This window comes from Dipodomys spectabilis, unplaced genomic scaffold (assembly GCF_019054845.1).
Source record: "Dipodomys spectabilis isolate Male_0828 unplaced genomic scaffold, ASM1905484v1 ptg000052l, whole genome shotgun sequence".
NCBI classification, from domain to species: domain Eukaryota; kingdom Metazoa; phylum Chordata; class Mammalia; order Rodentia; family Heteromyidae; genus Dipodomys; species Dipodomys spectabilis.
This window is the reverse complement of record NW_024870729.1, coordinates 2460639-2484410: the sequence shown is the minus strand read 5'-3', so window position 1 is coordinate 2484410 and position 23772 is coordinate 2460639. Positions and strand designations below refer to the sequence as shown.

The following is a 23772-nucleotide window of genomic DNA, read 5'->3' as shown; positions in this document are numbered from 1 at the left end:
GTTGTTTTTAGTGTACTGTTATTTCTTTTTTCTTTAATATTTTTTCTTTTCTGTTAATTTATCCCTTTTTGTCACTTTTTGATTTTGGTAGCCTGTGTCTTGTACATACATTTATCTGATTTGGGGAAGGCAAGGGGAACAACAAAATGATGAGACAAAGGACAAAGTTGAACCAATGCAACAATACTCACAAGACACTATGTTGGAAATGAACATTCCAATTTGGGAGAGGGGGAGTCAGGGGAGGGAAAGTGGGAGAAAAAGAGGGAGGAGGTAATAAGAAATGTACCCATTACCTTACTTATGTAACTGTAACCCCTCTATACATCACCTTCACTACAAAATTAAATTTTTTTAAAAAGAACAAGTAATGCCAGGAAGAAGGGAAATGCCTCTTAGATCATGTTGAAGGCCCCACATTGGAGGTGGGGTAAGTTGTAACACATCTTGCAATACTTGGAAACTCTTTCCCTCTGTCAATTAACATAATTTGGAAGCACCTGTGGATTTGAATCAGCCTAAGAGACTGTTTTTACTGTTCAGTGTGGGCTATCTGTTGTGTGCGCTTGCTGTTGGAAGCCAGGGTTGGCTTGCAAATTGAGAAGGAAATGGACCTGGTTTAGGGAGTCTGGAGAAAACAAAGGAGGGAAAATGATGTCTACTTTACCACTTCAGAAGCAGTTGGTATTTGCCAAAACTCTTCATCCTTAATATATGGCAAGGGCCTACTTGTATATAATCAGACCTTCTTCTGCCATATGTGCAGGATGAGAAGGGAACTGAGAGAAAAAACAGGCCTCTAATTATTGATTGCTAATAAGCCTTAAATCCCAGCCTCTCTCATCACTGATGGCTTTAGAGAAGAGCCTGTCATTTATTTGCTTTTTCTTTTTAACTAATGGGTTTTTACTAGTTTTGTGAAACTGCAATTAAATAACTTGGTGAACTTTGCCTTTGCTGAAAAGTCTTTTGAAAAGAAATGCAGTATTTTGGGAAAGAAAAAAGTCAGCCACAAAATAGGCCACATTATTAGATTTTCAATTGTGCCATCATTTTGTTCTCTGGGAATCTAGGGCTTTAAGTGGATTGATGACTCAGGATCTTGGATGAGACATTTTCTGAAATAACAAATGAAAAATTGAAAGCTACTTTGGTCATATTTGAGCTCATAGAGTACCATTTTTTCTTTTTTTTTAACCATTTAACTATGTGTACGCTTTTCTATAGCCTATGGTCTGTGTTTGCATTCAACCTTTTGGGTTGTGTTTAAATGTTCATTTTTTTTTGGGACTATATTAATATTTCTAATAATATCCTACTTCTTCCAAAACCCAACAGGATGGTAGCAAATATATATCTATATATGTTTTATTAATTGACATATTTATTTACAAAAACATTTAAAAATCTAGTTTGTACTAGATTGTTCCCTCCCCCATGGTATAACCCATGCTTTCATTGTATTTAATGTTGGTATAATTTGTAGAGGGGAAGAGCAAAAACAAACCGTTTAAATAGGGATACAGGTGGACCCATTGAAGCAATGAGATGTACAAGTCATTATATTGAAAAACGAATTTTACAACTTTGGCCTGGCAAGGGTGGTGTGTGTGTGGGGGGGGAGATGGGAAGGGATGGGAAGGGGAAACAAAGGAGGAAGCAACAATGCTTGATAAGAAATGTACTCATTACCTTGCCCATGTAATTGTAACCCCTCTGTATGGTATTTTCACAATAAAAAAATTTTAAAAATGCAGAAGCTGAATGATAATATTAAATCCTCTGACCCATGCCTATATAGATTTCTATTTCTATTTCTCTGTCTTATCAATTTTACCAGTAACAACAAAAAGACTTTATATAACTTAAATTAAAACCTACTATGAGATCTAGAAATAGTCTCAAGTGTTGGCAGTAGATTTCAAATCACCCTTTGATACTTTTATACATGTGTAAAAATTTCTCATGTTCTATTAGTAATTTTAAACCTATTTAAAGGTCTTAAAAGTTTCTAGGGACTGTTTAAAAACATAGTTTTCTTGCTCTAGGCAGAATACAAGAATTAAGAAAGTGATGAATGAGGAAAGCTAACAGAAAGGATTTATAGTGTATCCTTTAAAAAGGATGCACTTGCTGTATTTTCTCTGAAAAATCACTTTGCCTTTGTGGCTAATCCATAAAAGTAAACTATCATCCTGGAGATTGGCTAGGCCTCAACTGTAAATAAAGGCTAAGTGGAACAAAGATCTTCAAAAGAAGAAAATAATTTCTAAGAAAGTAAAATGGGAAAGGGATTGGAATCAGATAGTAGTTGATTCAATAATATTAAGGATTAGTACAGTAAGAAAAGTTTAGTGTTATGCAAATTCTAAATTCTCATATGTACTGTCTTTTTTGATTCTCAGTACAACCCTAAGAAATATTGTAATGCTCATTTTGTACTTGGAGAAAATAATATTCATTTAGACTCTAAATACATTCTACTCTCTATCATAACACAGCTAGAAAGCAGTACAGCTGGAACTGGGATGCTGAACTTTTGGAATGCTTATTCTTGTTGCTCTTTCACTCTACCATTGTGCTTATAGGAAAGCACAGAAGTTAGAATTGAAATATTCTCCAAAATGTTAAGAACCAGACTGGGCTTTCAGTTAAGGAAAAGAGTAAGAGAAAGGATGAAAGGGAGAAGTTTCTCTATGTTGGCCTTGAGCAGATCAGTATAACTTGAAATGCCCAGGAGGTGGGCCTTTACCTGCATCTCTTTATCCTACCTTTTGCTTGTTCAAATCAGACCTTAGAGAATGTCTCTTGATGACTTCTTTTCTTTCAGTTTGGTAGAACTGGAAGAAAGCTTCTGTGAGTGCTATGCATGCGTGACTTCCCTGCCTTGCACCCTGACCTTCAGGGTAGGACAGGTAAGTGAGAGGGATAGAAGTCATCCTCCTGCTGCTCTTTTCATCACAGTTGATTCTTATGTTGCTTCCTCTGCTTACCCATCTTACTTTGGAGAACAATTAAAAACATGATTCACTCCAGGTTAAACAATCTCAGTTTTTCTCCCTTATTGTGTTTTCTGTTTTTCCTGAAATGATACTGGTTTTAGGATTTTGGACCAGCCACTTAATCTATCTGGAACTATTTGCCACATGTCTCACCGGAGCACTCAAAAGTGTTTTCTACTGAAAAATAGTTTGCATTTACAGTCACTGGCTGTGTTTCAAAAGATTTTTCCTCTTCCTTTCTCAAATGACTTCTCTTTTACAGTATCTCCTTCTGCTTTTCCTCCCCAGAGTCGAAAGCATGCAAGCAAAGTCCGACTCTATTATATGCTTCACCCTAGAGATGGAGGATGTCCTGCTAAGAGGCTCCGGTCAGAAAATGTGAGTATCTGGTGCCATGTGATAGCCTCAGGTGATTTGCTGAGAATTTTGCGGTTCCAGGAATGTTCAGATTTATGGCAAAGCAAAGTAAGTTGACGTAGTTCATACTCAGTATTGCAGAAAATACTGCATGTCAACAAGTCCTTTTTATCTGTTTGTGTTTTTCTGTCCTGTCAGAACTTGCCAGTACTGGAGGTGTGTCTAATACTGTATTGAGGCCATGTAAAGAGAGAAAAGTGCAGAGTGCTGGGACTGAGCAAGGCTGGGTGACAGGAGGCAAAACTATAAAAGGACAAAATGTTGGGAAAAAACGACCTGAGGGGCAAATCTGTCAGAAATATTAGATGCTTTGTTCTTTACGTAGGTTATGTTTCCTCTGCTATGTAGAACAGAATGTCAGTTTGTTAATTTATAATGAAGACTATACATATCTTGCAAATAAAGACACTCAGATCTTTTGATCAGCGCTCCCTCTCCCTGAAGGAATATTTACTTGGGAAAACAGATGACATCTAGAAAGTTGCTTTGAGGAGATAAAGTCAGTGAAAGGGTTTATATCTGCTAAGCCAAAGCAAAGACTGATGAAGTGAATATTCCTTCTTCTCAGCATGGTTACTTTTCTTAATGAGTGGAATATGTATACCCTTCAGCTACAAAGGCCCTCATTTTAAACAATGAAGATGGCACACAGTAATTTCTCACCCTCTGAGGTTGGAGGAGGCTGAAGGCATAGAATTGGTACCTTGTGCTATCAGTAATGCTAGTGATCCTGTTTTGTAGGTGTGTGCCTTCTTTTCTTATTAAAAATGAATGTGATCATTGAGAAAACTTTTAAAAATATGGATGGGAAATTTTTACAAGAGAAAATAGAGTAAAGAGAGCAGGGCACTGTGTGTAACCAACCAATGGTCTTGATTATTAGGAGTTTGCATGAACTTCAAGCATGATTTGCAAACATGCCTCGTAGCATCACAAAATGAGCTGTTCTGACAGAGACTGGTCTGGAACAGTGTGGAGTTATTTTATTGTCTGTGTGAAAGCCACACTTTGAGTTCATTGGAGGCCAAACATTGCATGAAAACTTCACAAACTGCTGAGAGCTGGCTTGTGTCTAGCTTTGTCGAGTCTTAGCTTTAGCACCTTGGGCTAACCATTGATCTCTTGGAGCCTAAATTTCATCAGGCAGACCCGAATAAGCAGATTTCCTTCACTAGTTAATGTGACTTAGAAGAAATGATAAACATGAGGAGCACTGTTAATATGGCTCAATGATGAAAAAGAAAAATAAGACATAGACTTGACTTGAAGAATTCATAGTATAATGAAGGGGAAGTCATTGCTTTATGTAAATGCCTGGATCTCACAGTGCAAGTATTTTTTTTTTTATTTTGTCGGTGGTGGGGCTTGAATTCTGGGCCTGGGTGCTGTCCCTGTGCTCTTCAGCTCAAGGTGAGAGCTCTACCACCTGAGCCACAGTGCCACTTCTGGTTTTCTCTGTGGTTTATTGGAGATAAGAGTTTCATGAACGTTCCTGCCCCGGCTGGTTTTGAATGCGATCCTCAGATCTCAGCCTCCCGAGTAGCTAAGATTACAGGTGTAAACCACCGGCACCCAGTTTACAGTGCAAGTATTTATTAATAGTCTGCACAAGGAAGTACGCAGACCGGAAGCAACTGAATCACTTCAGGAACCCAATTCTGAATCAAGTGTCACTGAAAGATAGGCCTCTGTTGGGGTCATAGGGTATAGAATGGATTTTACCAGATGGAAGAGAAAGGTAGAAGTGAGGAGGGAGGATACCAGTTTGTTAGGGGCATTCCTATCCAAAGAAACTGTTAAACTAACTGTAAGTTAGTTTTTGTGTAATCTACAAATCCTGCAGCTATCCTAGAAACATGCTTTCCATTAGCAAGTAGAACAAAATTAGTTTTTATCCTTTGAAATGATCTAACAGTGATGCCTGGATCCTTAATTCAATAGGCATTTAGAGCTTTATTCTAAAGATCAGGAAATTATGGGGTTCAGGCCCACTTGACAATTAGCTACTTGGACTCAGATTATTGTCATGTACTTACTTTCTCATCATGAACGTTATATTAATATGTGAGCACCTGGGGAGGGCTTGAAATGGAAGGGGAGCCTGGAGCTGACTCCAGAACTTGGTCTTTGCTACTTTGGGCAGACTCACAATTTTCTAACTTATTCCCTACACCATCCTGAGTCTGTTGTCCGGAGGGGAAAGATGTCTGAATTTGAAATCAAGATGTATTTTTAAGCATTCTTTATTTAAATGCCCTTTGAAAACTTGTTTCTCTGCTGTATCCTGGGTTTTGAAAACTTTTATCTGCCAATGGTTTATTTATTAAGTCATTTTTCTATAGCTTATTAACCATAGTATGAAAGCAAATCAGTACACAGAAGAAGCACAAAAGATATTACTGTTCAAAAGAGAAGGTTGACTTTTTGTTACTTTTGTTACTTTTTTGAGGGCAAATATAATTTTTATTACATATTTTGAGACATTGCGTATAGTGCAGAAGCCAATTCTCCAGGGCTCTGAGAGTACCTTGAAGAAGACTGAGAAACCAAATGTACAAATGGATCATGGCAAGACCATATATAAAAACTGAACTCTGACCTACGGAACTCTGACCTGTAACAAGCAGTCCAAGAAATCATATGCACCCCTAAGCAATGACATAGGATGTTTTGCTTTTGGTTGGCTCTCTTGCATCTTTGCCATGCCAACGGCCTCCAATTAAGGAGCTCTCCATTCTTGCCTTTCCTGAGTCTCCCCAAAATGCTTGTGATGGAAACTGACTTCCTCAGTACAGTAAGCTCTAAGTAAATAGCCTCTGTTTGCTCTTATTTGGTTGGTCTGGAAATGGGAAGAATGATAATATAGAAAACACAGTTTTCTCATTTGGTTCAGCTGAGCTCACTCACATTTGCTTGTCACTTTGTTTTGGAGACCATTCAGTCTTTTGGTTCTCTTTCCACCAGCACGTCTGTTCTCTTACAGATATAACATTCTTCTACTTGCTTCTTTGCTCTTCCCACTGTCCTTGTTTGCAGGAGCTGTGGTAGGTTTCCATCACAGTGCTCTCTGATTGGGAAGAGCTTCCACATGTGCCCAGAATTCCCAGAAAAATGAAAGACAGAGAAAACTCATTGTTGATTATCCAGCACTAACCACACCATTGCAAACTGTAGGAATGAATACATAAATAGTAGCTCCACACTTACTTAGTAGTTTATATTCCCATGGTCTAGTGTTGCCACTTCCACGTTAGCCCTTAAACCTCTTTTGTTGGTATTGCTATTGGCATTTAAACATTTTTAAATTTATATTTCTTTCCTGTTCTAGCATTTCGAACTTTTCCCCCTTCACATATTTTACTCTTTAGAATCTCATTTGGATCTTCTGTATTTTTTTTCTCTGAATTTTAGAGCAAGACATTTTCCCCTTGAGGCCATAGAGTAAAATTAAATGTGAAATAAATTGTTATAGGTGATTGCCTTAGAGAAATTTTCAGTAATTCCCTGAGCTGTAGAGCCAAAAAGCACTTGAGATCATCCAGTCTCTTGTGATTCTGTTTCCACCCTGACCCTGTATTATCTTCTCCCCTGTGGTTCACATGCTTTAAAAAGTCATTTGTTTGAGAAATAGAACTTTTAAATAAAAATGTAATTATTATTATAGAACCACATATTTAGCTGCCAATCAAAATCACCAGTATCTATAGGTAAAGAGTGCCTTGCCATGGAGTTAATAGAATTCCCTCTAAAATTGGAAAATTAAGCATTTGGTTAGCATGGTGAGGCTGTCTCATAATATTTCCATGTTCTCCTTTAGGTCTCAAGCATCCAGCATAGCATAGTTTTACTTTCATAGATATTAACTGTCTTGGAAGTGAAGATGACGATAAAGACCAAAAAGCACCATGTGTTGTCCAAATTGTTCAAACCTGGATTTAGACCCTGCTTATTCCATCCTATTATTAAGCATTCCCTACAAATCTCCAAAGTTGGATCTTATCTTGGTCATTGATGCTACTGCTCTGTTCAGAATCAGAGAGATTTGCTGCTTTGGCCAAAGTTCTGTTCCTAGTTGGCATTTACCAAATGCTCCTACATACATTTTAAACATGCTCCATAGGTTAGCACAGGCAATCTTCACAATCTCTCTAATCCCACTTTACAGAGAGGCAAATTCAAACAGATTAAATGACTTGACTCTGATTATACAGCTGTCCAGTGGCTGAGGCATGGCTAGGAGGTTAGAAAACAAACTTAAGGATAGTTCAACCATATCACTCCATGAAGCAGGCTGTAAAGCTTCTATAATATCAAAGAGATTAGGATCTAGTAGAGAGTTAGCCATGTATCTTTTTTAAAAATTTTATTTTATTGTAAAGATGCTGTATAGAGGGGTTACAGTTACATGAGTAAGGTTATGAGAACATTTCTTGTCCAACATTGTTACCCCCTCCTTTGTTTTTCTCCTACTCTCCCTTCCCTCCCTCCCTCCCCCACTCTCCCTCCCCACAGAAGTTGTAAAGTTCATTTCCTACATAGTGTCTTGTGAGTATCATTGTTGTGATGTGTCATCCCATTGGATCCTTGCTCTCCTAAGCATTTGCCTAGACATAGGGAGAGAGGGGTCTCAGCTTCCCCTTGTAGCACAGGGAGAAAGGCTAGGTTTCCTGGGCAGCATGACACAGAGAAGATTCTTCATAGATGTGGATGAACCTAATGGGTATGATAGGAATGGCTTGTCTGAACATGGGGTCAGCATATCCATGTTGTTAGGTCCTCCCAGGAAAAATGACCCCATACACTTAGCCTTCTCTACAAGTGTCTGCCCAGCACCTGAACTCAGTAACTAACTGGTTCACCTAAAGGCAGTGGAAGGTCCGTCCCCTAGACTCTGAGGTCATTTCCTCATCCTCTGTGACCATAACCCCTCCCTTCCTTCTTCCTATATATCCTCTCTGCACACAATAAGTCCCCCCTTGCATACCTCCATCTTATGTGGGAAGGTGGTTTAATTTCTCCCTAATAAATTCTTCTGCCTAAACAACCACATGGAAGTCTCCATGGTTACATAGTGATGCCAAAACCCAGGAGCGAAGAGAATGAACTGGGAGGCTTCTGCCCACTCCATCCTGTGTCAGCCCCACAGACCTAGCAGGCACAGGGTAAAGGTCTACAGAGGGAGACAGGAGAGAGACAGAGAAAAGGAGGAGCAGTGAGAGTAAAGAAAACCTAAAAGTATCTTTTGACCATTTCCCATTGCCTTAGCAGAAATTGTTGCAATAAAAATAAGCCATTTTGGCTTCATGGAGTCCTTTAGAGAGAGTCTGGGAAAGACATAGAAAGGAATAGCCCCTGAGGATGTAGAAAGTAGGCCAAAATTTGTGGAAGGTCCCTCTGGTGTGGAGAAGGAGGGGGAGATGGAGATGGAGAGGGAGAGGAGGTATGGCTTCAGAGGATGAGGAAGTGACCTCAGAGCCCACTTCCTATTGCCCCCAGGTGTGCCAGTTTCCAGGTTATGGGTGTTGGGTGGGAACTTCTAGAGAGGGCCATGTGTGCATGGAGGGAAATCAAAAGGGAAGAGGCCATTTTTCCTGTGTGGACCTTCCACATGTCTTCCCTAGACAAAAGTTGATGGAATCTCTGAATATAAAAGGATCATGGGCACATTAGTGTTTCAGATCTGCTGAAACAAATTGCCAGGTGCTTAAAACAACAGGAATATATTCTGTTCCTCTTCTGGAGACTGCATGTCTGAAGCCATGCTGTAGGTAGGGCCTCACTCTGGAGAGAGAGGTGAAAATCTGCATGCCTCTGTCCTGGCTGTGGGGGCTGCTACATTGATTTGCAGGTACATCCCACCAATTTCACTCCATCTTGAACTTCTCTATGATTGTTTTTATGTGTTCTAACCAGAGTCCTAGGCCAGAGACTAGACCTTGGGGATTCCTTTATGTCAGGTCTCCAGGTCTGGCCAGTAACCTCAACTTGCCAATTAAAGAGTTAAATAGTTGTGAAGGGCCCGGGAAAGAAATTAATTAATTTTTGAATTATTATTTTCTTAATTAATTAATTAAATTCAACCCTAGGAAGAAAGAGAATAAGCCTTTCAGTCAACCTTTGGGAATATTGACATTAGCCATAGATTTATACAGAGGTTTTTGTGGTGGGGGCAAGAGGAATGCATAACTCAGTCAAAGTGGGGTCAAAGAGGGGACTGGCTGATCATTATCTCAATTCTGGTGGTCTGTGGAAATCCTTATTGCTTAGGGGGCAGTCTGGTACCCAAGAGATGATTACTCCTCATGAAGGTGTGTGTGTGTGTGTGTGTGTGTGTATACGTGTGTGTGAGTGTGTATGTGTGTGTGAGAGAGAGAGAGAGAGAAAGAGAGAGAGACAGAGAGAGTCAGAGAGACAGAGGTCATCATAGCCTTATCTTATCTTTAAGACTCTGATATTACTGGAATCCAAGGGGCAAGTTAGGTTATTGGAGTGTCTTTTTTCAGGGTTTGGAGCAGTGCATTATAAAAGCTAACAATAAAAATGCTTTGGTTATTCTTATCTTTGAGCCTGCAGCCTTGAAGGGGGATAGATAGATTAGGTAACATCAAGTTTTAGACGGACAGTCCTTGAATGATTAACATGCCCATGTGCAGAGTTAAGCAGGAGTTTGACTCAAAGTTTTAAGACAGATATAAAATGAAGACAAGGATGTCAAGCCTTTATCCTGCTTTTAGTTAGCTTGTAGCTCACATAAGGATATAATGTTTTTCAGCAAAAGTAGTTTCTTAGCACTTGCTTTATATACCCCTCCATAGAATATGAGATTAGAGGGGCTGGGGAGGTGGCTCAGTGGTAGAGCGCTTGCCTTGCATGCATGAGGCCCTGGGTTCGATTCCCCAGCACCACATAAGCAAAAAGAAAAAAGCCGGAAGTGGCGCTGTGGCTCAAGTGGTAGAGCGCTATCCTTGAGCTAAAAGAGCTGAGGACAGCGCCCAGGCCCAGAGTTCAGGACCCAAAAAAAAAGAAAAAAAGAATATGAGATTAGATTTATGGCCCACTAATCCCATATGACCTCTTCTTAGCCAGTTACGTCTTTAAACACTTTATTTTAAAGTAAAATCTCTGGTCCTATGGAAATGAATTTAAGAAATGATTTTATTCACCCAGGACAGTGGCAGAAACAAAAGTCAAGGTTGTAGTGGTAGACAAGGGTATTGACAGCACAGCACAACACCAACATTTACTTGGTTACATGTTCTGTTTTCCTACGTAGTGTGCAGCCAAATTCTTGGTGAGTTTGCCAAGATAGGTGCTCTTACCAGCCAATGCACTTAGAGTTAGAAGTAGGGTCTGTGTCAATTGTGCTACACATTAGTTTTCCAATTTGGGATTGGTTGTCAGAAACTTGATTGCTGTGATTATAATCAGGACTAAGATTGCTACTTTGCTTGTCTCTTAGCATTTGTAAAGGGATCAAATAAATAAAGGAACATGATAAATTGTAAAGTATATGTGAAGTGTTAAGGATCTTTTCTTCATTTTTGAATTATTTCCTAATCTCTGGTGTCTCCCATAATTAATCAGTCCATCAGCCAATTTCTATTGAGAGTCTCCTGTGTGCACAGAATAGGAGTACAGACTACAAAGGATACAGAAAAAGGGTGAAACAGAGAGCTTCTGGGGTAACTGGAGAGAAAAAAGATTATCCTAGTGTTAATGAAACAGATGCTCACAGAAGCCATTGTTGGGAGGTTGCTTGCTTAACTCTTAGGCCTAAACTGGTTGACTTGGTAGGGTTTGTTTGAATGTGGAATTTGCCTGAAGCAATGCCTTCCAGCTGAGCCAAGGTTCCCTGCTGTGCTGTCCTCTATACCAGGAGGAGGGCCTACAGGAAGGTTCAGTTAGGCAGATACTTTTTAAATTTTTTGTACATTATTTATTGTAAAAATACTGTACAGAGGGATTACAGTTACATGACCAAGGTAATGACTGCATTTTCTATTTAGCATTGTTGCCTGCTCATTTGTTTTTCCCCTACCATCCCTTCCCTCCCACCTCCACAAGCAAGGCCATACTAAGGCACAAGTATGTTTACCACAGCATTATTTACCATAGCTAAGATATGGAACCAACTCAGATGCCCCTCAGTAGATGAATGGATCAAGAAAATGTGCTGGTAGCATAAGTATGGTGTTGTTTGTGATCATTCGGGTAAATGCCCAAAAGTGGGATTGCTGGGTCATAGGGGAGCTCTATGTGGAGTCTCTTGAGGAAGCTCCTTACTACTTTCCAAAATGGTTGAACAAGTTTACAGTCCCACCAACAATGCAGTAGGGTTCTCTTCTGTCCACATCCCCTCCAACATCTGTTGTTATTAGAGTTCTTGATTATAGCCATCACAAACAAGACCATACTAAAGCTACCAGCACAGCCATGTTTATTACAGCATTATTTACCATAGCTAAGATATGGAACCAACTCGGATGCCTCTGAGCAGATGAATAGATCAAGAAAATGTGATATATTTACACAATGGAATTCTATGCCTCCATCAGAAAGAATGGCATTGCCCCATTTGTTAGGAAATGGAAAGACTTGGAAAAAATTATATTAAGTTAAGTAAGCCAGGCCCAAAGAAACATAGGTCCCATGATTTCCCTTATTTGTAGTAACTAGTATATATCTGAGACAAGCAGAAAAGGACAGATAAGATGATGTTAAGAGAAATGAACCCCAAGATAAGGATACAAGTAGTTTTTTTCTTTCTTGCTATTGTTTCTAACATATTTATAAGGTACCATGTGATTTTTTTTTTGTTGCTTTGTATGTCCCTCCCCCACGGTATAACCCCTGTTTACACTGTATTTGATATTGGTATAATTTGGGGTGGGGGAGGGAAAAACAAATTGTTTAAATAGGGATATAGGTGGACCTTGCAACAATGAGATGTACAAGATGCTATGTCGAAAAACGAACTTTACAATTTAGGCAGGGGGGCGGAGGGCAGGAGGAGTTGGGGGGAGGGGAGGAATGTAGTTGTGGAGGTGGGAGGGAAGGGATGATAGGTGAAAAACAAAGGAGAAGGCAACAATGGTTGACAAGAAATGTACTCATTACCATGCTCATGTGATTGTAACCCCTCTGTACAGTATTTTCACAATAAAAAACTTATTAAAATAATAATAAAAATTAAAACAAAGAAAATGTGGCGAACGCGAGCGCGCGCACACACACACACACACACACACAATGGAATTTATGCCTGTATAAGAAAGAATGACATTGCCCCATTTGTTAGGAAATGGAAAGACTTGTAAAGAATTATATTAACTGAAGCAAGCCAGGCCCTAATAAACATAGGTCCCATGGTTGCCCTTGTTTGCAATGTCTAGTACATGTCTATGGCAGGGAACGTCAAAGGCTATGTACATATGACCACATGAGATAATGTTAAGCAAAATGTACCCCAAGACAGGGACACAAATGGTTTTTTCTTTCTTGCTATTTTTTCTAACGTATTTATAATGTACTATGTGATTTTTTTTGTTTTTTTGTATGTTTCTCCCCCACGATATAACCCCTGTTTTCACTGTATTTGATGTTGGTACACTGCATCTCGTATATATACTTCTCTAATTTGGGGAGGGGAAGGGAAAAAACAAAATTCTGAAATAAGGCTATAGGTTGACCCATTGTAACAGTGAGATGTACAAAACAATATGCTGGAGGTAGCAGATACTTTTAGGATCCACTTGAACTTGATTTTATAAAGGTCCTTTGAAAAACTGTCAATTTTTATATTCAAATTAAGTAATTAAATCCACAACCTAGTTCAACATTAAAACTTGTTTGGCATTAGATACCAGTGGATAGCCACAGTCACATGCATTTGGTTGAGATAGAAATTAATCATTTACGACTTTGGCGGGCCTGGGGGGGGGGGGGGGAGTAAGTTGTGGAGTTGAGAGGGAAGGGATGGGAGGGGTAAAACAAAGGAGAAGGCAATAATGCTCTATAGCAAATGTACTCATCACCTTGCTCATGTAACTGTAACCCTTCTATACAGTATTTTTACAATTAAAAAATGTACAAAAATAAAAAATGAAAACAGAAAAAATAAATTAATCATGGATATAATTATTAAGTATTATCTCCCTGCTTTTCCATTGCTAGGGACCAATCCCCCATAAGCTACACTTCCAGCTCCTAAATGCCACACCCATGATTAGGTTGGTGATGAAGTAGATTTATACAGTTTGCTAGTATATTGTATAAAAGTGCATGTGATTGAGAGACAGGGAGAGAAAAAGAGAAAGAGACACTTTGTGTGTAGAATGTTTCTTGATCATGAACGAAGTCAACTTTGTCTAAAGCAAGACCTATTTAGAGTTAATCAGTGGAAGCTTCATGACTTAAATAGTTTTCAGTGAACACAAATAATTCTGCTATCTATATATGGAACATAGAATTGCTGTGCCCAGGTCGCAGGACCCCCACCAAGAAACCACCTAGAGTCAGACTTTACAGCTGTTTTAAGGTTTTATTTAGATGGGCTGCAGCTTGGGCCTCGTCCTACACTCCGACACAGCAGAGCCTAGGATTTGCAGGGCTTATAAAGGCACACAACCAGGTGTTTTAGTACCACGTGTTGCTCTGCTCTGAAACAAGCAACAAATGGTCACTGCCTCAAGAACTTTAACACTTCATTCCCTCCCTTGACTTATGGTCCTGAGACACAATCTTGTGACTCCAGCCCCAAACTAAACTCCAACAGCTCTCAATCTTGAACGGTTTCTTCTAGTCCCTCTCTGACCTTAGCCATAAACAACAATACCAATAACAATCAGTCCATTTATTTTTTCTTGAGGCCTATGCGGAGTGGTTGGGTAGTATGCTTGGAGACTTCCCATGTTTCCCCACGGTCATCCAGGGCAAAGGGGTCAGCCGGTCTGGCATGGAAGCAGTGGATCCAAGCAGCAATTCCATCTACCTTAGTGGGTGTAGCCAGTCCCTTCCACCGTGGTTCCAGAGATCTCAAGTTGTGCCTGTGAACAAACACCCAGTCCCCTGGTTTAAACAAATGGGGGGTGGGAATAGAAGCAGAATCATATAATGCTCTAAGCTGGGGCCACATACTCTTATGCACCAGCTGTAAATAGTCAAGCTAACACAGAAATTCAGTATCATCCAAATCAGCAAGCAATTCAGTCTGAAGGCTAGGGATAATGGGTGGAGGGTGTCCATACATTATTTCAAAAGGAGTAAAGCCAAGCTGATAGGATGAATTTCTTACTCTAAACAGGGCAAAAGGAAGGAGCAATACCCAGTCTGCGCCAGTCTCCAAAGCCAATTTAGTTAAGTTCTCTTTTAGAGTCCGAGTCATTCTTTCTACCTGCCCTGAACTCTGGGCTCTATAAGCACAGTGTAATTTCCAATCCGTCTCCAGTGCCACGGCTGTTCCCTCTCTGACTTACTTTTGAGACGAAGGCCGGTCCATTGTCCAACCTGATAGTGGATGGGAAGCCATACCTGGGTAGGATTTCTTCCAGAATCTTCTTACCATGAAGTTTGCGGTCTCATGCTTTATGGGTAGGCTTCAACCCATCCTGAAAAGGTGTCTACAAAAACTAGCAAATATTTATATCCAAATTTTCCAGTTTTATTTTCTGTGAAGTCTACTTCCCAATACACACCTGGCCTATCTCCACGGAGGCGAGCTCCTTTTGTAACAGGTTGATTGGGGGCATTGGTGAGCTGACAGGCTTTACAATTTTTAACAATGTCTTCAATGAGTTGATTTCCTTGCCTAGTTTTTACTTCTGAGTGTTGGAGCAAGTCCTGCATTCTTCGGGTTCCCAGGTGAGAGGCCCGATGGATTCTCTTAAGAATCCCTTTACCCAATCTTTGTGGCAAGATAAGTTTCCCCTCACCAGTTTTCCAACAGTCTTTATTTTCTTCTCTACCCAGGGGGTTTATAGGCCATGGGAATTTTCTTTATCCAATCCAAGTCTTCTTAGGAGTACTGAGGCTCAGGAGGCAAGGCTCGTGGCCCTGGGTCTACTAGAGTCAGTACTTCCACTCTGGGCTGGAGGGCTGCCTCCTTAGCTGCCTGATCAGCCAAGTTATTTCCTTTGGTTATAGAATCAGTTCCCTTTTGATGGCCAGGGCAGTGCATAATGGCAATATTTGCTGGTTCCCATAAGGCCCGGATGAGGCTTAAAATTTCTTGTTTGTTTTTAATAGTCTTTCCCTCAGTGTCAGCAGCTCCCTCTCTTGGTAAATGGCTCCATGGACTGCACGGTGGCAAAAGCATACTGACTGTCTGTGTAAATGTTTAGTCTCTTCCCTTTTCCCAGCTGTAGGGCTTTTATTAGTGCCACTAGTTCTGCTCTTTGTGCAGACATTCCCTGGGGGAGTGCTTCTGCCCACACTATCTCAGTGTCTGTGGTGACTGCTGCGCCCACATACCTTTTCCATATCAAATGAAACTGCTGCCGTCTGTGAACCAGGTATGCTCAGCATGCGATAGTGACAAGTCCAAGAAGTCTGGCCTCTTTTCCTTGGTTTCTCTTTTCACGCTAAATTTCACATTCTCTGTCCTCCCTTTCCTGTCTTTGCTCCTCTGTCTCTCTCTTATTGTAAACCTTTTCTGCCGAGGCTAGTAGATCCCTAATAGACTTTTCACCAAGTCTATCTAGAACCTGCAACTTTCGCTTTATGTCTGGTGCAGGTTTATATAGGCAAACATAATCATCTGAGCCGACTCCTGGGTCTCAAGATCATATGCGGTATATTGACTAAAAGCTTCCTTGAGCCACTCAAGGTACGCTGCCGGACTTTCACTTCCTCCCTGTCTAACATCATAAACTTTGGCCATATAAGTAAGTTGGTGAGCCGCCACCTTGAGACCTGCCACCAGAGCCTGGTGGTAGATGAAGAGTCGCTTCCTACCTTCAACTGTATTGTAGTCCCATGTTGGTCGGATCTCAGGAAAATAGGCAGTAATCAGGGCAGGATCTGTGATGGGCGCTCCTGTGGGGCCAGGGATATGTTTTTGGGCCACTTCTGGGATACGGTCTCTCTCTTCGGTGGTAAAAAGGACCTGTAAAAAGGCCCAAGTGGGCTGATGAGTAAAGAGAATAGTTTCAAGCAAACGAATTAAATCTTGGGGTTTCTCAGAAAAGGGGGCAGTTTGGGTGCACCAATTGTATAGATCACTGGTAGAAAATGGCCAATATTGGAGTTGCTGTTGACCATCCACATCCACAGGACCTACAGAGCGTAAGAGAAAAACAGCTGCATTAGAAGAAGGGTTGATCCCATGGCATCGTCGAGTGACTGGCTCCTCAGAAACTTTAAGGGCAAGTGCTGAGGGTTTGGCTGCTGCTTCTATAGCTCCCTCCTCCTCTTGATCATTCTCAGGTTCTGCAAAAGGAACCTGGGAAGGGGAGTATGGGGGAGGAAACATTTCTTCTTCCAAGTTATCTCCCTGAAAAACTGGGGGGTACAATTTCTTTTCCTCTTTCTTAGTTTCTTTTAAGACTAGGGGGCTAGATGGAGGGTTGCTCATGGTTTCCAGTCCGTCAGTCGTACAGTCCAAAAAAAAAAAAAAAAAAGAAACAGTACAAACAAAACACACGTAGGCCTGACAGTTATGAAGTGGAGATCTCCCGAATTGGTCCACTGACTCCTGTCACGGCGGAGTTCCACACACACACCCCACAGCAAAAGGAGTGGCCCCACAGTGGATGAGTTGGGCCTCGGTTAGGAGGCCTCTTGGTCAGTTCGGGCCCAACACTGAACTGCCCCACCCTACAATTCTCATGGTGGAGTTCCAAGGACCCCTGCCCCACAATTCACACAGCAGGGTTCCAAGGACCCCCCGCCCCTCACAAGAGGATCTGGGATGTCTCCCAGTTCCTCCAGGGTTGTCAGGCAAGCACGTCCACTTCGACAACCCTTTACACAATACGAATCGGAGCGGCTGTCCTCACAAAGGAAAACGAAAGTACAAACAGACGACGACAGGACAAGACAAATTAACAAAGACAGTGCTGTTTTACCTTTGGAGTCTGAGGTCTTGGGGATCTTTGGGGGGATTCCGGACGAGTCCCCACTAATATGTTGGGCCCAGGTTGCAGGACCCCCACCAAGAACACCACCGAGAGTCAGACTTTACAGCTGTTTTAAGGTTTTATTTAGACAGGTTGCAGCTCAGGCCTCGTCCTACACTCCGACACATCAGAGCCTAGGAGGAGAGCCCCGAGCTAAGGATTTGCAGGGCTTATAAAGGCACACAACCAGGTGTTTTAGCACCATGTGTTGCTCTTCTCTGAAACAAGCAACAAATGGTCACTGCCTCAAGTATTTTAACCCTTCAGAATGAGAGTGTGGAGGTCTTTGTGTGGCTTTGCCCTGGGTGAATCAGTCAGTCATTCACAAGCCTTATCTGGGTCTTAGAGGGAAGGGCTGGCTGGTCTTCACAAGGGTCCTTTCCTAGAATATAGGAGAATGAAGAAAGTGTTACTGTGTTGTTTGCTAGGAATACAAGGTAAAGGTACAGTTCACAAGGTTAAGATGGGATGTCACCAAGGTTGTTAGCCTTGCTGTTTTGAACTATTATAACAAAAACAGTATAGCCAATTGAAATCTTTACTCAACAACTACTTAAAACATAATATTAAAAAAAAAAGAAAAAAAGTCACACTAGCATAACCTCAGGTAACTTAGGAGCTGCTTAAACAACAGAAATTTATGTTTCACCATTCTGAGTTTAAAATTAAGGTGCAGATCAATCTAGTTCCTGGTAAGAGTTACTGGTTTGCAGAAAGACCCCTTCTTGCTGTAGCCTCATTGGTAGTTAGGACTGGACTGTTTCCCTTTGCTTTTCTCAGATATGTCCTAGTCATGAGGCATGAACACTATGATCTAATTGCTGTCCAGAGACCCCATCACTTCCAAATGTCATCACATTAGTGATTTGGGATTAGTTTATGGATTTTGGAGGGATACAGACAGCCACAATGGCTTTTATCAGAGAGCATTCCAAAAAAGACTAGTTTAATATGATTATGATTTCAGTGAAGTTCTACATATTTCTTGTTCTATTCTCTGTTGGTTTTTTTTTAGGAAGCATTGGTGTTCTCTATTTTATTCACATGAATATGTAGCAACTTTTCCTTTGTTTAAACAAGGTAAATGGGTATTTATTTTTGCAGCATTTAGAATCAATCTCTGTGTGTGTGTGTGTGTGTGTGTGTGTGTGTGTGTGTGTGTGTGTGTGTGTGTGTGTGTTTCCAGCTCTCTCTGTCATTGAGTTTTTGAGACAGAGTCTCACTATATAGTTCTATCTTCAGGCTTTTTTTTTTTTTTTTAATCCAACTGCTTTCACCTCCCAGAGCTGTGATTACAGATATGAATTACCACTCCTTATATTAGAGAACGTCATGTAACATTTAAGTATCCAGATTCTACTTATTTTCACTTCTTTTCTATAAGTTCAGACTTTCTTCCTCTTATTATTTAGTATATTTTTATTAAATATTTTTTGTTATTTGTACAAATGGACCTACTCTGTCACTGCAGTTAGATTTTAAACAAGTCATTCTCCTTTCTTATAAGTCTATAGTAAATAAATGGAGAAAGAGGGGAGGGTGTTGTATTGAAAGTCTGGGTATTGTATATGTGTTTCTATGAATTAGGGAAGTGAAGGGGAACAAAAAACGGTAAGACAAAGAACAAGGCGGGGAGACAAATGCAACAGGGATACTCACAAGACACTATGCTGGAAATGATCTGTATAACTTTTAGAGGGATGGAGAGGGAAAGAGGAAGAAAAATGAGGGAGGGGGTAACAAGTTTAACAAGAAGTATACTCATTACTTTAATTATGTAACTGTAACCCCTCTGTACATCACCTTGACAATAAAATTAAAAAAAAAAAAGAAAGTCTGTGACCACCATGCCTCTGATGATCCATAATGCAACATAATGAGTTTATCTTTTGAAAGATGTCTTGATAATCTACACATTGATTAAATGGGTGTGAAAAACAAAAATGCTATAATTTTCATAAGGCTATTTAATTCTATTACTATCTTACTATGGTGGGATTGATTTCATAATCAGAATAAAACGAAATACATGAGGACTCCTTCCTGATTAACTCCTTCAATTTGTTCACAAGTGATGAATGTTTTATTCATACATAGTTTATGTATATATAAGCAAATACATTATTTTTCTATATTTTATATCAATTACAGTATAATGTATACACTGATCTACTTTTGAATTTTTTATCTGTTGATGTATGTATGTATGTATGTATGTATATATGTATGTATGTATGTATGTGTGATGGAGGTCATCCTACATGGGATAAAAACTATGTCATGTCTATATGTCTATGTATGACTATAATGAGCCATCATTATTTATGAAGTCCACACTTGTGAATTTCCCTACAGTAATGTTTTGGATTTAAAATATCTTACAAAGGCAATGTGTTGAAGGTTTAGTTGCCAAGTGATGAGTTTTTGGAAAATGATTGAATCATGAGGACCTGTGACCTTTCAGTGGACAAATTATTGAAGCATTCATAATTTGAAGGCATTACTGGAAGATGGTGGAATTTTTAGGAGGGGAGCAGCTAGTTGGGGGAAATAGGTCACTGGGCGTATGCTTTTCTATCTTCTTCCTTTTTATCTAACTGTGAAGGTCTGACTGTTCTGATATAGTGAGACTCCAACAATATCTGCTTTTGCCATGGCAATATGCTGCCTAGTCTCAGGCCTAAAGCAATGGCTCCAACAGACCATGGATTGGAACCATAAACTAAAATAAACATTTCTTCCTATATATTGTTTTTCTCAGGTATTTTGTCACAGCAATGCAAAGCTGACTAATAACTCTGCTAACTATACTTCACTTTAAGTTCCCTATCAATACTCACATATGTTTGAGGCCATTTACATTGTGAAGAGCAGTGTAAAGTTTGAGCTATCTGGCAACAATGGCCTCAAATAAGGTGGTACTCTGCTTTCTTATTTTATACCCTACTGTAAACAAGTGTCTTCTTTTTTAAAGTCTAGATCATGCCATGCTTTTCACATTTTTGTGCTATTTTTAAGTAATTTTGGTGTTTATAATGACCCCTAGATATAACATCCAAAAGTGCAAGAAGTCTATGGTGTGCCTTAGAGAAAAAAAACCTTGTATCTTAAATAAATATGAGTTTCTTTGGCCGTGAAGTACAGTGCCATCAGCCATCAATTCAGTGTTAATAAACTAATAACATATTAAATAATGTGTCTTTAAGTAAAGACATACATTGAACAAAGTTGTCTATTGATTGATTGATGAAAACCTTGTGACCTGAACTTTCAGGAAACTAATTTCTATTTCCTCTAGGATCCATAAATCAGTATTTACCAGTCAAGTACTCACAGAAATTTCATAGAATATAAAAGTAAAAATAATATATTTAGAAGTGAAGTACATATAAACATACACACGTGTTTATGGTTGTATAGTATTCCATTAATCACATCTTAAAATGTACAAAGACACTTAATAATGATATTTGAGTTTTTCTTATAGTTTGCCAGTACAAAGTATATCATGTTACCTAAATGTCTATGCTACTCTTTAGGCACTTGTGCATGAGGATATGTATGTATGAAATTTTGTAGAAGTGGAATTGCTGGGTGAGAGCATATATGCTCTTTAAATTTTGACAGCTATTGCTCAGTTGCTCAGTTGTCTTCATGAAGACTGTACTTACTTCTCATTTACATTGCTTGGAGCTTGAAGTACCTCTGCCCACATCCTGGCAACACAGTATATTAACCTCTGGTTTTTGTTCATTTTCTCTAAGACAAACACAAACTTTTGTCTTTGAGAGGGGATCACAACAAAAAAATGTGAGCATTTTTTGTCCTCAAGTATAGAAGGGAGGAGTGAAATCATCAAAGGTCCCAATTAGAAGTCTTAATAGAGGATTAGCGTATATTTGCTCCACACTGGTTCTCTTCAGGAATATATCCAACTTCCAGAGTTCAGTTAGAGGCAGGCCTGCTTTCCTGCCAGAAGACCTTAAGAGCAATTAGGATATGAAAAGACATGAATTAGCATTGATTTATGTACTGGACTGTCCTTAAGTTAGGAAATAAAAATTAACTATTAGCCAAATCTAGGCACTTCCTGTTTTTGCAAGTCTACAAGCTTCTACATTTTTATTGTTATTTATTTATTGTTGGTCATGGGGCTTGAACTCTGGCCTGGGTGCTGTCCCTCAGCTCTTCAGCTCAAGGCTAGCGCTCTACCACTTGAGCCACAGCGCCACTTCTGGCTTTTTTCTTTTTGCTTATGTGGTGCTGAGGAATTGAACCCAGGGCCTCAGGCATGCAAGGCAAGCGCTCTACCACTGAGCCAACTTCCCAGACCCCAGACCACATATCTTTTAAAAGCTCTGAGTTAGCATTTGCATTGTTGTTACCTTCTTCATATTGTTATGCAAATTTGAAACTTAAAACAATGGGATTTTTTCTTATGAGTCTATACACTAAAGGCAATTTATGACAACCAAAATTTCTAAATTGATTGCTGAGAATTCTAGAATAGCTTGGAATATTCGCTCTTGTGATTCCAAATCAGTTGTCCAAACTGTGCAGCAAAGCAAAATGAGGATCTTTTCCTATGTAGATAGACAAATGATGCAGTCATGCACTGTGCAACATTTGGTTAAGGACAGACCATATCTATTACAATGGTGGGCCCATAACTTTATATCATCTAGTGATGTCGTAGTCATTTTTGTTTGTATCAGTGCATAAACTGCGCGGCCTATGATGTTTAAACAGTGAACAAATAGCCTAACAATGCATGTCTCAAACTGTATCCCGGTCTTTAAGCAATGAATAAATGTAATCGGGGAAAGGGTATATAGGATAACCTCTTGTATGGTGGACTGCAGCTGAACATTATTTTCTAGGTCTGAGAATCATTTTCTAGTTTACAACTCTACTTTAAAGCTCTTTTATGCTCATGTGTATAACATAGTCATCACTTCTGTCTAAAATCTGATATGGGGGGGAGTGTACATACAGCTGTGAAAGCAATTTTTTTAACTCCAGTCTGAGATAGTGCCATGGGTATTTGATAACTAGAAAGCTTGTGCTTGCCCCCTCCCCATTCCCTTACTCTGTAACTCCATTACTCTTTTCTTGACATATCATTGTAAACATTACTAGAATGCTACTTACTAAGCCAACATTTTGTGTCAGACAAGCCTTGTACTAAATACTTGAGAGATATTAATTTCAACTTCACAAATGCTATATAAACAAGTGTATTGCTTTTGTTTAAAAAGATACTAAGACTAAAACACAATTACTTATTCTTTCACTTAAGAGATTTTAATCACTTTTATTTTTCCAGTCGTGAGGCCTGAACTCTGGGCCTGGGCCCTTAGCTCTTCAGCTTAAGGCTAGCGCTCTACCACTTGAGCCACAGTGCCACTTCTGGCATTTTCAGCTTATGTGGTGCTGAAGAATCAAACCCAAGGTTTCATGAATGCAAGGCAAGCATTCTACCACTGAGCCACCTTCCCAGCCCCTTTAATCACTTTTATATAGAGAGGTGTTATGTAAATTGCTGGGAATTTAGCAGTGAATGAAATTGGTACCATTTCTATTCACAGAATGTATAGGGATAGTGGGAGAAATAGATACTAATCTTGAAACATCTTGCAGCTATAGAAATGCAGGATAATGATGGCAAAGATGAGAATAGGCAAAGCTTTCCTTAGTAGGTGATACTTGACACTGCATTTGGAAGATGACTGAAAATTCAATAAGACAGAGACAAAGGGAGAAGAAGAATTCCAGAGCAGCCTGCACCAGGTCTCTGAAGCCACAGAAAGCCCAGTAAACTTACAGGAAAGAGACAGCCATTGTGGCTGATGTTTTAAACAGAAGCATCCAGTGATGTGAAATCCAGAGAATAGATTGATGAAAAGAAGAGTCAAGGTGAGTTATCAAATGTCAGAGTGACAGTGATTCTCTGTGACAATGTATATTAAAAGAGTGATAGCAACAGTAAAAAATGAGAAAGAAAGAGATTGAGGGATAATTAAGTAGGTTAAAACTGATGAAATGGAGAATGACTTTGAAAGAAGAAGGTTTCTGGAAGACTTTCAGGTTTAGAACTTGAACAAGTATGAAACTACTGTCAAAGAAACATATTCAAGGCTATGACTTCAAAGAGCAGAAATAGCTAAAAAGGAGGGAAGCTAGGAGAAAACTTTTCTCCAGGTTGTTCCTGGTCGATCCACTCCTAAGCAGGTCTAAAC

At 39.7% G+C, this 23772-nt stretch overlaps 1 protein-coding gene and 1 non-coding gene across 2 annotated transcripts in view; both read left to right on the top strand.

The window, feature by feature from the left end:
- Zmat4 (zinc finger matrin-type 4) overlaps positions 1–23772 on the top strand; it is a 405652-nt gene that overhangs the window by 139296 nt on the left and 242584 nt on the right. Inside the window, exon 3 of the mRNA XM_042679476.1 lies at positions 3291–3380. Coding sequence (XP_042535410.1) covers positions 3291–3380 — 90 coding nt within the window. The remainder of the gene's footprint in view (positions 1–3290; positions 3381–23772) is intronic.
- Trnaa-ugc lies at positions 10256–10324 on the top strand. Its single transcript has one exon. It is a non-coding gene; the product is annotated as a tRNA-Ala (tRNA).